The 13,828-nt window shown below is 52.2% G+C and overlaps 1 protein-coding gene across 2 annotated transcripts in view; it reads right to left on the bottom strand.

The window, feature by feature from the left end:
- Nucleotides 1–654: 654 nt before the first annotated feature.
- Nucleotides 655–13,828, bottom strand: part of GPT2 (glutamic--pyruvic transaminase 2) — a 34,237-nt gene continuing 21,063 nt past the window's right edge. For both annotated transcript variants that reach the window (XM_032325089.1, XM_032325090.1), the window contains exons 7-12: nucleotides 12,508–12,587; nucleotides 10,390–10,526; nucleotides 6,999–7,173; nucleotides 5,384–5,539; nucleotides 4,007–4,119; nucleotides 655–2,732 (exon numbers count right to left, since the gene is read on the bottom strand). In XM_032325089.1, coding sequence (XP_032180980.1) covers nucleotides 2,642–2,732; nucleotides 4,007–4,119; nucleotides 5,384–5,539; nucleotides 6,999–7,173; nucleotides 10,390–10,526; nucleotides 12,508–12,587 — 752 coding nt within the window. In that variant the 3' untranslated portion in view covers nucleotides 655–2,641. The remainder of the gene's footprint in view (nucleotides 2,733–4,006; nucleotides 4,120–5,383; nucleotides 5,540–6,998; nucleotides 7,174–10,389; nucleotides 10,527–12,507; nucleotides 12,588–13,828) is intronic.

Here is a 13,828-nt window from a genome sequence, read left to right as displayed (position 1 = left end):
GCATTCATTTTAACACCATCGCATTTAAAGAATCCACATTTTCCCACCTCAAACAAGAGAAAGCCCTAAGCAGGCAGGGCGGGGTGGGGGTGTGGGGTTGACATCTAGAAGGAAATGGAGATTGAGAAGTCGTGACTGAAGTCTGTAGAACTGGGGGAAAATGCTCATTCGGGTGCTAGAAATGTAAATTACAGAGTGAAGATGTACAATTGGTGACATCTGCTTGCGTTTAGATTGGGATCTGCTAGGTAGACGTAAACTACAAGGAAAAACGAACACAGTCACCATTTTGGACATGTATTTTATTGTATAGAAATTTCCAGCAGAGCTAGCATTAAGTACCTTTGTCAGGAGATGCCTATGGGAATCTAAGTCAGAGAACAGGGACAGGCAGGCCTGTCAGCTCTTCCTGCAAAACCACACAACACTGGGACAACCACCAGCTGGGCCTCAAGGTACGAGGTGATGAGCCACCCAAGGTACAGTCCCGAATCCCCCATGTGTGGATCTAGGTGAACAACGAAATTCTGCAGGTATAGATTTAAAGTGCGACCCCAAATGACAAATGACTTTCTTTGGCGGTACCCAATATATCACGATCAGCGCTCCTCCCCTGGATGAAGTTAACCTCCTAAGCCAGCTGACCTTCTAACGTTTTTATTTATTTATTTTAAAAGCAAACCAAGTGCATACAGCGTCTTTTAAAAAGTCTTGTAAACGTTGCAAAGTTTTTAGGTGTTATTTATAATCTGAAGAGATTCATAAAAAAACTACTGGACTTGTTAAGACTACAAATACTAGCCCCCTGGTCCCCCCATGAAAAAAGCAGTTGTTACAAAAATATAAAAAATAGACTAGCTTCTACTATGTAACCTCTCCACCAGAAACCTCACGACTCGGGGCACATCCTGCTTTTACGTACCATCCAACACGCACAAGTGCAATTTTCTCAATTTTTAAGGAAGGAAAAGTTCCAAAACATGCCCTTTGTTACTTGGGACTGTGGCTCCTTTCTTCACAGGGACTATAATGCTAGCAAGTAGGGACAGTTTGCAGTTTCCTACTGCCTTCCCCTGCATGGGCCCAGCACAGAGATTTCAGCGCAGGAGGCTGCCTTCAAAGCTCACGCCTCTTCATACTCGTGTCTCTGGTGCCTTTGATTCCAGTTTGGGACTTTGTGGGTCCCCAGGCTCCTGAGCTGGCTTTGGCTTCCCTTGCTGCCTGCTGGGGAAGGCCACTGGTAGGAGGGGGCCCTCAGGGAAGGGGCTCTCAGAGAAGCCTGCTGTTCCCAGAGCCCCAACATTCGGGGAGTGCGGCTCAGGGCCCCACCCAGCTCTGCTAATGCCACGGAAGTGGCAGGCCTGGTGCAGAAAGGACGGATGCCCCAGGAGGGTATGCAGAGTCTGCGAGGGGAGCCAGCAGCAGACGTGGAGGCAAAATCCTTGGCATTAAGTTAAAATAATTTGATAAACTTCCAATCCAATGACATGTACTTGTCCACAGCAGCCAAGCTACCAGGCACTCTGGCCAACTGTGAGCTAGGAAATGGGCTGAATTCGTTTTGAAACAACAGACACTACAGGAAGGGACTGGTGGCGAGGGCTTGGCTGTGGGTCAAGTCCTTGAGGATGCCCCTCCCTCATCGGGACAGTCTTAGTGTTTCCTTGTCCCCGCTGTCACCAACAGGGGGCGATGTATGTAAAGGCTCAAGGGAGCCCTTGGTAGAGACCGGCTTCGGGCTAACAGCAGGATGCAGCCACACAACAGCAGACAGATCTGTCACACGACGATGGGGATATTGCTGGGCCGTACCCTGCATCCCCGAGGTCCAGGGAGAACAGTCAGATGGGGGTCCCAGCCTAAGCCTGCTTCGCCCCCAAAGCCCTCACTACCTGCTGCTCTCTGTGCAGAGTCCTCACTACCTGCTGTGTGCTCCCAAGGGGAGACCTGGCTCAGCTGGGAGCCTGGCTCACACCCACTCCTCCCCTGCAGGACCCGTCAACCTTGGCCATAGCCCCCAGTACCTGTCACGACCTAGCCTGGCACCCAGGGTAACCAGCCTGCTGCTACTTTCACCATTCCTGTCTGAGAGACAGGCCACCTGCCTGCAGGCCAGAATGGTGGGCCCTTTCTGAGCCTCCAGTGGACTTCCAGCCTCTCCTGTTTGAAGAACTAGATTTTCACACCACTAAGGGTTTTATTTCACAGATCACGGTGGTGAGTTTAGGATTTCCAGTCCTCGCCATGATTGTCATACATTCCCCACACCTTGTTGCTTCAGATCCGAAACATCTCTCGCCCAACATACCCTGGTTGTTTTAAACTCCAATGACCTTTCCAAAAGAACAACAACGGATTCAGAGAGCGCCGGCCACATGTGCTGAGCAAGTCCCCTCTACTTTGGTTGCTTCAAGAAAACAGGACTTGTGAGATATCCCCAATCACACTGCTCAGAAGAGAAGTGCTCCCAACATCAAGGCACAAAGAAAGAAGTCTCTTGGGGCAGAATGACAACGAAAGCGACCAGTGACCTTTGTGAGGCCTGAGGCAGAGTCGCCAGGGAAGGCAAGTTCAGTCTGGCGTGGGTGGGCATCAGGGGGAAGGCCTGACTAGCGGGTCTCCCTTTGGGCCCAAGCAGTCCTCATGCATACTTCTCTAGGAACTTTATGTGGAAGTCCTTCACCTTCTGTAGAACCGTCTTCAGCTTCTCCACCGGAGGGAGGATGGTCATTCTGTCAGGAAACAGGACAGCAGTTAGCCTGGACACAAGCTGCTCTGGAAAAGGGGAGAGGAAAGAACCCAGCAGCTCTTTCCATCACCTGAGTTGTAGAGAGGAGGAGGAGGAGTAGGCAGCAGTGGGAGGGGGATGCTGGTCTTCGCTGCGAAAGCACCAGCCCCAGGACAGAACTTGGAACTTGTTGAACCTCCCCCAACCCCAAATCATACGTGTTCTTTCTACCCAAGTAACACACAGGACCAAAAGCAGGAAGATGGCAGCAGAGGCTCCCTGACACGTCCACCTGTGATGGCAGGCCAGGATGACGTTCTGACCGGTCCATACAATCTCTAGAGAATGACTTCATTTTCCTACAGATACAGAATGAGCTGTTCCTCCTGCTAGGCAGGCCCTTTTAAAACCTTAGAGGGAGAACGAACCTCTGTCACAAGTCTCCCTCCAAAGGAACTCCCAAGTTGCCATGGTAACTAACTCCTCCCTCTAATGCTGTCATTATGCCCCCCATCCCCAAAAGGCAGCCCTCTCCAGTTAACTGTTTCTGGAATGAGTCACAACTTGCCAAGGTGAACCTAACTAGCGGGGAGAGGCCAACCACACATGTCTGTCCATCCGGGGCACACAGCCCACGACCTGAGTCAGGTCTTGGCTCCAAGGTGCTAACTAAGCTCATGACATTTCTTTTTTTAGCATCTGCTGCAGGAGACATCTGAGAGCACTGTGAGTGGAGAAGGTGCTGTTCGGAACAGAACAGGCCTTGGTGGGGAAATCCCCTGCTCCCCAGGCCGCCATCCCAGCAGGGTCGGCACACACGGTGCAGTGCATCTCAGTAAGCAAAACTCATCCCAATGTTTCAGATGCAATATCTCTGCAGACTTCTGGATGAGCTCCTGGGCACCTGGACACTGTATGCTACTGCGTGCACTTGAGAAAGGACAGAGAGATAAAACAAATCAGCCTACCAGGAATATTTCAGATGGTACAATACAGATGGAGACGGGGCGGGGTGGGGTGGAGGGAGACAAGAGTGGTCAAGCAGATGACCTTGGGATCTACCCACAGTGTTCCTAAATCCCTAGACCCAGTTCTCAGCATGGCTCCGCAGCAAGGCAGAATGGGGGTGGGCGGGGGGTCTGCAGCAGGGGCGTGAACCGCACATACTGCCATCTCTGGAACCAGCCTGTGCTTTTGGCCTGAACATGCTGCACACACAGATGCCCAAGTTTTCCAAGACCAACCTCGGACCAGCCCCACGGTGTAAGACAGAGGTACCTGAAGTGGTAGGTGCCTTCCCTCTGCCCGAAGCCGCTGCCAGGTACGACACAGATGCCGGTCTCCTCCAGGAGCTTCATACAGTAGAACATGTCGGGGGCCATTTTATGGGCCTGTGGGAACAGGGCAGAACTCAGGGTTCGTGTATGGCTTTGTAGAACACACCACTGAACACCCGAAGGCCAGTAACCTCTGCAGCGGCAGGCTCTCTCCCACAGCGGGGCCCTTCTCCCCTCCCTGCAAGGATCGAGGCAGGACAGTGGACGTGGCCGGAAGCAGGCGCAAGGAACAAGGAAGCTGAAGGCTACTTCAGGATGGCCACAGGCTATGGTACTTCTGTTCCTCGCCCAGGACTGACAGTTTCTTTCCTTTGGGCCCCACACCCTGGCAGCAGGCTTTGGTGGCGGCTCCTATATGCCGAGCACATATGCCTCTGATGACGAGGCCCCGAGCGCTGCGCCCAGGGTGGCTTTCAGAGATCATCTCCACAGGGGCTTTGTTCACAGAGCTTCTCCCCTCTGGTCTGGACAACCCGCGGTACCTGCTGAATGGGTTCCTGGGCTCCAACACCCGGGATTCTGACTCAGTAGGGCTGAGTGGGGGAGGGCCCAGATTCTGAATGTTTAGTGGGTACTGAGAACGTTTGGGGGGCATGAGGACACTTTCAGAAATACTGCAATACTCTGCAAACCATGGGAAACGTGGAATCTGAGAAACAAACTGAGGGTTTTGGAGGGGACCTGGGGTGGGTAGGATGAGCCTGGTGGTGGGCATTAAGGAGGGCACGTATTACGTGGAGCACTGGGTGTGGTGCACAAACAATGAATCTTGGAACACTGAAAAAATAAAATAAAGTTAAAAATATATATATTGCTCTGTCCCTTGATCCTCAAAGTACGGTCTGTGGCATGGCCTGAAAATGCCGCACACACAGAATCCCGGGCCCTCCGCAGATTTCCTGCGCCAGCACAGGCACTGTAACAAGCCCCCCAGGTGATTTCGTGTTCACATTCCAGTTTGGACAGGTGCTGCCCTAGGGTAGTCACTGCACAGAGCAGATGCTGTCATGGTTTCTTCATTGTTAAATGCATCATGTCACACGTGGGGCACTTGCCTTCTTAACACTGGAGTTCACAGAGCCCAGATCCACTGGGTCTGCCCACCTGGGACTGACCTCACCTCTGCCCCTCACCACAGCATGCTGCAGGGCTGGGCTTCCGAGAGCCTAGCATCTTTATGCTGAATGCACCAGCTGGCAGAACAGTCTGCAATATTCCAAGTCCCCAGAGTCAGCATTTTTGCTCCCTGAGACAAGAACAGCCCCCAATCCAGCAATCCCAAGCAAGCTCAAGTGTGCCCCAGCCCAGCACCCCAGACCTGAGCTGCCTCCACGGCTTTGCTGGGGATGAAGATCCGAGGAAAGGCGTACATAGCTCCCTGCAAGGGGTTGCAATGAATTCCCGGGACTTGGTTAAACAGGTCTTCCGTCAGCTTAGCCTTTTTGGCCAGATTACCCAGGACAGACTCTTTCTCCTGAGGAGACACAGAAAACACGGGAGGAGTCAGCATATCTCTGGGCATCATGGAATGGCTCCAGCCACTAGGAATGGTCCCTTCAATGCGGGGGCAACGGAGCAGCAGGGTGAAAAGTGAGCTCGTGTGCATGAACACAGCAAACCAGGGAGGTGGGCGAAACACATCCCTCTCCAGGAACTTCTTCCCTGGGTGCTCAGCCCCGAAGGCTGCCCACAGCCCCAGGGCACACAAGGCACACAAGTATAGAGGGTTCTGGGCAATAGGTAGGTCCTACATAGGTTGTGTCATGGCTTCTGTTCTTGTATAGGCGGTCCTTCCTGAAAACGAGAAAACCCCATCCCAGCCCAGAAGTATGAATGGCCCTGGATGGAATACTCTAGAACATGCTTCCAAGAGATGGCCCACACTCTTTACTTTGGGCGCCATTCTCAATCTGTGTGGTGTGCATAGGGCATGTGACCCAGGCAAAGCAAATCAGTGACTGGCTCAGAGGTGAACCATTTCCAGGACCGCTGCTGCACTGGGGCATGAAGCTGTGGCCTGCGGGTGAATGAAACATGGTCCACGCATACAAGGGAGTATCATTCAGCCTTTAAAGGGAAGCAAATTCTCACATGTTATGACACAGATGTACCTTGAGGGCATTATGCTGAGTGACATAAACCAGTCACAAAAAGACAAATATTGTATGGGTCCACTGAGACGAAGTACCTAGAAGAGTCCCAGTCATAGAGACAGAAAGCAGAACTGAGGTTAGCAGGGGCTGGGGGGACAGGGAAATGGGGAGTTGGTGTTTAATGGAGACCAAGTTTCAGTTTGGGATGAGGAAAAGGTTCTGGAGATCAACAGTGGTGATGGCTGTACAGCAGTGTAAATGGATTTTATGTACTAAACTGTTCAGCTAAAAATGGTTAAAATGGTAAATTTTACATTCTGTGTATTTTACCACGTTTTAAAATAATGCGAGCCTGGAACATCTGGGAACTGACTTTTGGTTACATGACCCACACATTTTGTTTAAACTAGCTGGCTGGGTTTTTTTCCCTTGCAGCTTAAAAGGGTCTGAGTGGATCACTTCGAGCTGCAAAGACAGCAGTTAGGCCAAAGGCAGGCCTATGGCCTGGAAGCAATGCCAGGCCCATCATTTCTTCTTTTCGGTTTAGTAACTGAAGCCCCTGCCCAGGTTTCTCAGGACGCAAGGCCTTTCTCTGGGGGTGTCCACCCGCCCACCCGGGTCCACATGTTCACAGGTGACAAAGAAGTGGTCCTCCACTTCAGAGCATCTTCACACGTTTTAATTAACCTCATGTGGTGGTTCAGGTACAAGAGGAGTCATGAGCGCCCCTGGGAGGCCATCTGGAGAGAGGCTGGCCATGGTGACCCAGAGTCCAACGTGAGTGCTCAGGACCCTGGCTGTGGCAGTGACACAGAGGGGCCACAGGACACGGCGACTCACCCTGTGGAACTGCTCGAAGGATTCCTCTCCAGGCACTGGGGGGTTCACGACGATGTCCATGGCAGCCTGGCCGGACACTGGCGGGCAGAGCCGCACGGAGAGCAGCTTCACCAGCTGGCCTTTGATCTCAGGATGCAGGTTGATCACCTCCATGTAGCCTCCTCTGTAGCCACACCTGCAGGGTTGAAGAAGGGAGAAGGACCCACCAGTCAGAGAGGCCTTAACTACGGGCAGTCGGTCAACCAGAAGGTTCTGTAAGCATCCCCATGCCTAACAGAGTGGCCAGGTGTGACTGAGTTCTTCGCAATATAAGGTGAATGGCAGTGACATGGGCAAAGTCCACATCACTTCCTTATAAGGAAAAAGCATGCTCTCCCCTCTTTTTTCTTGCTTTTTTCCCCACTTCCAGAGACATGGAGATGCTGGAGGAGCAGCCTCAGTGTAGAGATGCCGCATGTTGACTAGGCAGAGGCCTCCTCCGTGAATGACTCCAAGGTCAGACTGTCCTGACCTCCCCTGCCTTTGGGCTATTACGTCACAGTCAGATACACTTTCACCTTGTTTTAGCCCCTGTACTTAGGGGCCTCTTTGTTAAAGCAGCTTCGTCTGAGGCCTAGCTAATACAACGGCCCAGGATTCAGGCCCACACAGGCTCCAGGGGCGGGTCCAGACTCAAAGGAGCCATGAGCAGAGCCTGAGGACTTCTGCTGGAACCTCCTGCTGCCTGAAAACAAAGTCAACCCAAAGGACAGCAGAGCTGAGAAAGACAACGAGACCAAGAGATCAGAGACCAGGCCCATCGGCATCTTCAAGACTCATGGCTTCTCGCCAATGTTATTTTAAAAAAAAGAAAAAGCCTCCTTGGTACAGGTCAGTTCGAGTGGACTTTCCATTAGTTGTCACCACAAGGACCCTGACTGATACAGAGTCAAGTCACATGAATGGGAGCAGAGATATGCATTGAGTTAAAAAAAAAAAAAAACAAAAATCCTTTCAGAACCAACTCGGCCCAAGCAGGCCCACTTTCCAGAGCCATGCCCCCTCTTCTGGGCTGTGATAGGTAAGTTCAGGCGAATGACCACAGAAACGCAGCCTCCCTGAGGCAGCAATCTAGCCTCACCCTCCTCTGTATACCCCACACCCTCAACCTCAGAGCCCCTGACCCAACGAGACACTCCGTAAAATGCCACTGGAATCAGCCTGCAGAACGGACCCGGCAAAGGCAAGTTCCCCTCTCAGCCATCAGCTGCGTCTTCCGAAGCAAGAAGATAAATTCTGGGATCTCAGAGGCTGAAAGAAAGAACTTCCTGCCTAATCCTCAGCTGATGGGCAGAAAATCCACTTGAGGGGCACCTGGGTGGCTCAGTGGGTTAAAGCCTCTGCCTTTGGCTCGGGTCATGATCTCAGGGTCCTGGGATCGAGCCCCGCATCGGGCTCTCTGCTCAGCGGGGAGCCTGCTTCCTCCTCTCTCTCTGCCTGCCTCTCTGCCTACTTGTGATCTCTGTCTGTCAAATAAATAAATAAAATCCTTAAAAAAAGAGAAAAAAAAGAAAACCCACTTGAGAACAACAGTTTCATCTCAGGTGAGCACATCTGAGGACTGCAGGGCCTAACTCAGGATGCCTACGTCCAGGAGACTGTTAAAAGGGTAATCAATAACACAGACGGACAGATGGCTAGTTATGGGATAAAAACACTGGAGCGTAAAAAATGAGTTCACAGAGAACAGACTTATTTAGGAAAAGAGCTACACAGCACATGAGTCTAGCAAAGATAAAGCACTGCTAGGACGTGGACCAGAAGACCAGCAAGAATTAACCCCTGCGCACATCAAATAAAGCCAGCTGGGCGGTCATCCCAAAGGTACAGCTCCCGCCATCTGGCCAAAATATTTCTCCCAGCTTCACAGTTCCACTGGCTTCCAGCTTAACAAGGGAGACCCCTCCCCCGTCCTTACTCCTGGTGCATGAAAGGACCCTCCCCCAGCAGTGCCTGGGGGCACGAATGCCCTAGTCCTCCCTTCTCAGCGCTTTTGCAGTTTCCCCTTTTCTCCCCCACCTTCTGAGCAGTGAGGGCCTAGACCAGTCCCTAGACCTCCTGTCTCTCTACGCTCCCTCCCTGTGGGACGTCCAGGCTCCGAGATCTAACATCGCACTCACCGCATCTCCCAAACTTCAGTGAGCAGGCTATCCGCCCCGAGCTGGGGACTCACACATCCATCTCTATCTGGACATCCAATGGGCATTTGAAAATTTAACAGATCCAAAAACCAACTCCCCATCTTTCCCCCAAATCTGCTTCAGCCACAGCCTTCCTCATCCGCTGATGGCATCTCCTTCTTCCCTGCCGTTTCAATAATAAACAACTTGGAAATGAAACTTGCCTCCTCGCTCACAATCATCTTTTCCATCAAGTCCACTCCACCTTCAAACACATCAGGACCCAGGGTCTCCCCTGCCTCTCTGTCCCGGCCCACAGCACCTCACCTGGCTGCACGTCTCTGTTCCCGCCCCTACGACACAGCAACCGGACAGCGTTTAGTAAGACGTTCAGTCAGGGGAGTTCACACCCTGCTCTCATCTTCCAACGGCTCCCATCCTGCCCAGCGATCTGGACTCCCAGGAATTCTTTGGTCTCAACAGCTGCCCCTTTCCCCCTCATGCACTGCTTTTCAGCCCCATTTCCCCGAACATTCCAGGCACGTCTCAGGGATAAAGCCTCAGACACCGGCACAGCTCCCTCCTTCCTCCTCAGCGACCCTGCCCCCTACCACCTGGCACTCCCATTTCTTCTGTTTTTGTCCACCTGACCCACGATTTTACTTGTCTACTGCCTCTCTCTCTTCACTAGGCCCTAGGTGTTTGGGGCAGGGACTGCCACGGTTTGCTGGCTGCTGTCCCTCAGGGCCGAGATCAGCACAGGACTCACAGCAGGTCATCCGTAAGCACTGGCTGGATGAACCAGGACAGGAGTGAGGCAGACTCTGCCCCCAGCTAGGGTGGGGGTGCACAGACAGCTTGCTCCCCTAGCCTCATGGCGTTCACGCACTTAACCTGCCTTCCCAGGCCACTCAAGATTTCAATGCTGGAGCCGCAGCCACAGGGCTGGCAGAAAACACTACGCTGTTGGGGCCCTGCTTTCATCTGTATCATTTACTGGGCTCAAGTTTCTTTCAAGCAGGACCTTATTTTTTAAGAACCTCTCTGCACAAGGGCTGTCCTCACACCACAGGGCTCTCCTGGGGGGGGGGGCGATGTGGTCTGACTCCTTCCTGCTTCTTGGATCAGCAGAGGCTGTAGTAAGGGCGTACACTGGCTGTGGGGCAAGGCAGAGCAGCTGCTGGTGCGGGGCAGGCCCAGAGGCAGCGGGAGGGAGGTGGAAGCCGACGTACTCGCCCATGTAGCCCTTGGAGGTAGAGTGGAAGGAAGCAAGCTCCACGTTGCTGGAGTACTCGGGCCCCATCTCGTAAAGCACCTTCTTAAAGGAGTGGAATCTGCAGTCTGGAGAGTACACGTTGTCCTGGTACACCTGGGGGAGAGGACAGGACAAGGACAGTCACTCAGTTTCCCCCAAGAGGCCTGAGCCCATGCAGGCTGCCAACCAGGGAGGGCACGGGTGCCCAGGCTCAGCCTAGTATGCTATGAAGCCCAACCTCTGATGCTATTTCCAAAACGAGCCATACCAAAAGAACCTTCCAGAACACATCAGGAGGAAAGGCTTTGGGTTTTATGTCCATTTGATTTCTCCCATTCACCCACACTCAACTCCACCCAACCTCCAGACCTTTCTCCCTCATCTGACCTATGATGGCGTCAGGGACTCCTATCGGCCCAAGCAAGTTCTTTCCCTCAATGTCTACCACTTTCCATAAGACTAATAATGAAAGCAGTTCACGTAGCTGTCCTCTGACCGTGTCCCCACTTGAAGAGCCGAATGTGTTACTCTCTTGCCCATTATGCCTCCATCCTCATTGGAACCATTCTGTTTTTTTCTGTTTGTCTCACCGCCAGCCTTCAAGACTCCACACATGAGAGACATCCATACATACTTCCTTCCTGTCCATATAGTCAACCTGGCAAGCACCCTGATCTGCCCTTGGAGATGAGCTTCCCACACTCATGTTGGAGCTCAGGGAACTGAGGCTTTTGGGGATCCTGTGGGCCCATGGGGCGTCAGCCCAGCTCCACCTTCAACAAGCTAGGCACAGCCCTCCTCCTCTTCCTCCTCCTACCCCTTCCCACACCGGAAGGGGAGGAGGTCTGCGCACCACACTAAGGTCACTCTGCTGCCCCTTCTCTCCTTCAGAAATGAAGATTTTTAACACCTGATACTAATATAACCCCGTATGTTAACTATACTGGAATTAAAAAAACAAAACAACGGGGCGCCTGGGTGGCTCAGTGGATTAAGCCGCTGCCTTCGGCTCAGGTCATGATCTCAGTGTCCTGGGATCGAGCCCCGCATCGGGCTCTTTGCTCAGCGGGAGCCTGCTTCTCTCTCTCTCTCTGCCTGACTCTCCTCCTACTTGTGATTTCTCTGTCAAATAAATAAATAAAATCTTTAAAAAAAAAAAAAACAAAACTTTAGACCCATCTGCTAATCAGGGCAACCATTCGGGGGATGAGCTGTGAGTGTGTGAGTATGAGTGTGGGTATGCACGTGGGGGCTGGAGAGCGGTAGGGGTTGGAGAGTGTTCCTCTAGTGAGGAAAGAAAGGAAACCAATGTGGTAGAAGCTACCACTGACCAGAAATCATGCGTAAGTGAAGAAACAAGCTGAATTTGACAAGCCTGAGTTTCTTCCTCACAAAGCAGGAAAAGAATGGGCAGCTCCACATCTGGGGTTTCGAGGAGCAGCAATCATGAAATTAAGATCCCCCCCCCCCCGCTGCTATAAATGGGATGGTAAACACAGAAGCACACGCAGGCACAGGAATGCAGCAGTATGCCTCCCCAGCATCCACACTCCCCTCCAGAGAGTCCCTCCACTTGCCCTCAGGAAAGAGGCAGAGACCTCACCCCTTGCCTGGGGCCTGGTCAGTTTGCATATTGCAACCACTGGCCAAAGTGACTGGTTCAGTGAGGGTGTGTGACCCAAGCTGCACCAATGAGGCTCGATTCTGAGACTTTTGTGGGAATCACCAGGAGGAAATGCTCTTTCTAGGCTGGGAAGAAAGCAGGGCCATGGGTGAAGCCAACGAGGAAGGCGTGAGAATCTGAGATAGGGTTTGAGCCCCGAGACAACCCACACCTGTTATCTCTACCATCCTTTTTAAGTTTTAAGTGGTTTGGCTTAACTTTCTGAAGTTTATAACTAAAGACCCAAACCAATATAGAGATGATTTAGGTCACAGTCTCATAGGCTGGCACATCCTCACCCTTGGTGAGAGTCACTCCTCCAACACCTAGAAAGTTCTCTCTGGCTACTCAAGAGTCAAGTCCGGCTCCCTCCCCTTAGAAAAGAAAGCTCAGCCTCACTCCCCACAGAGGAGAACGAAGAGCAACTCTTACCTCGTCAGCCAGGAGAAAGAGCTTCTCTTCCCAGGCAAAGTGAATCACATCTTCTATGCACTTTCTGCTTTGTACCTGACCTAAAAAAAAAATCCCCAACAAAACCAGAATGCAGCTTGTAACACTGTTTAAATTGTCCCCTGGAATGAACCCCACCAAGAATCACTCAGGTGTTCTGTGTTCCCACATGACGCTTTGGGATCACCCTCCCTAGTTACTGCTCCTGACAGGGTGTAGTCGACCTCTAGGGACCCCCCAAGTGTTGGCCCCACCTGTCTGACTCACTTAAGCCAGGCACATGGAGGGAGACGTGTTTCACACTCAACTCGGGAGAGGTATGTGTGTGTGTGTATGCGGGGGAATGTTTGTCTGGGCTAGAGCCCAGAACAGGAGAACAAACCCGAAGGGTTCAGTGAATCAGCTCTGTGGCCCCCAGACCTTACCACACAGCAACAGCAGCCAGTGGAGAGATCACACTGGCTGATGGAGAGTTCCCACAACGACTCAAAGAGGCACACACAAGCTCTGTGAGTCAGGACAAGGTCTGTGCGGCTCATCCTTAAAGCCAATACTCAGCAGGTGCCCAGGAAGTATTTGAGGAGTGTGTGCTGAATGAACAAGCCTGACACCAGCTCTGGGGTCTCCTGTCAGGGGCCAGGTGGGAGCTATGCATTGCTGAGGACAGGGAGCGCACGGCAGTCTCCCTTTCGAGGACTTGACTCAACATGAACAGTGGAAACTAACCGCGCCCCCCACCCCCGCCATGTTACAGAAATGAGCACAAAAAGCAAAACGGTCCTCTCCCAGTTCACAGGAAATGCCCCGGGCTGAGGTGGGGAAGGAACAAATGCTGCAAGGTGGAAATGGTTTGAAACTTTCTCCTGTTTCCTGACACCTACTATTGGTGTGGCACTGGGAGGTGTGGCACCGGGAGGGTGAGAGTTGCTCCCATACCCTGCAAGGAACAACACTACAGTCAAGCTTGCTGACTACTTACCAAAGAAGGCTGCTTCCTTACTATGCATGTATGTGAGTCTATGGATATTACTCGTAACTATGTGCATATGTATGTGTGTGTCTAATGTGCACATTATTTATATACATGTACCTACCTTGATGCAGAGCAATCCGTAGATTATGTTACATTTTTGTTAAAAATAGAAACACTAGGGTGCCTGGGTGGCTCAGTGGGTTACGCCTCTGCCTTCAGCTCGGGTCATGATCTCAGGGTGCTGGGATCGAGCCCTGATCGGGCTCCCTGCTCAGCAGGGAACCCACGTCCAGCCCTCCCCCGCCTGCTTCTATGCCTACTTGTGATCTC

Source organism: Mustela erminea, chromosome 19 (genome assembly GCF_009829155.1).
Source record: "Mustela erminea isolate mMusErm1 chromosome 19, mMusErm1.Pri, whole genome shotgun sequence".
Lineage (NCBI taxonomy): Eukaryota > Metazoa > Chordata > Mammalia > Carnivora > Mustelidae > Mustela > Mustela erminea.
Note: the sequence above shows the minus strand (reverse complement) of the source record. Positions and strands in the feature narration are given on the sequence as shown.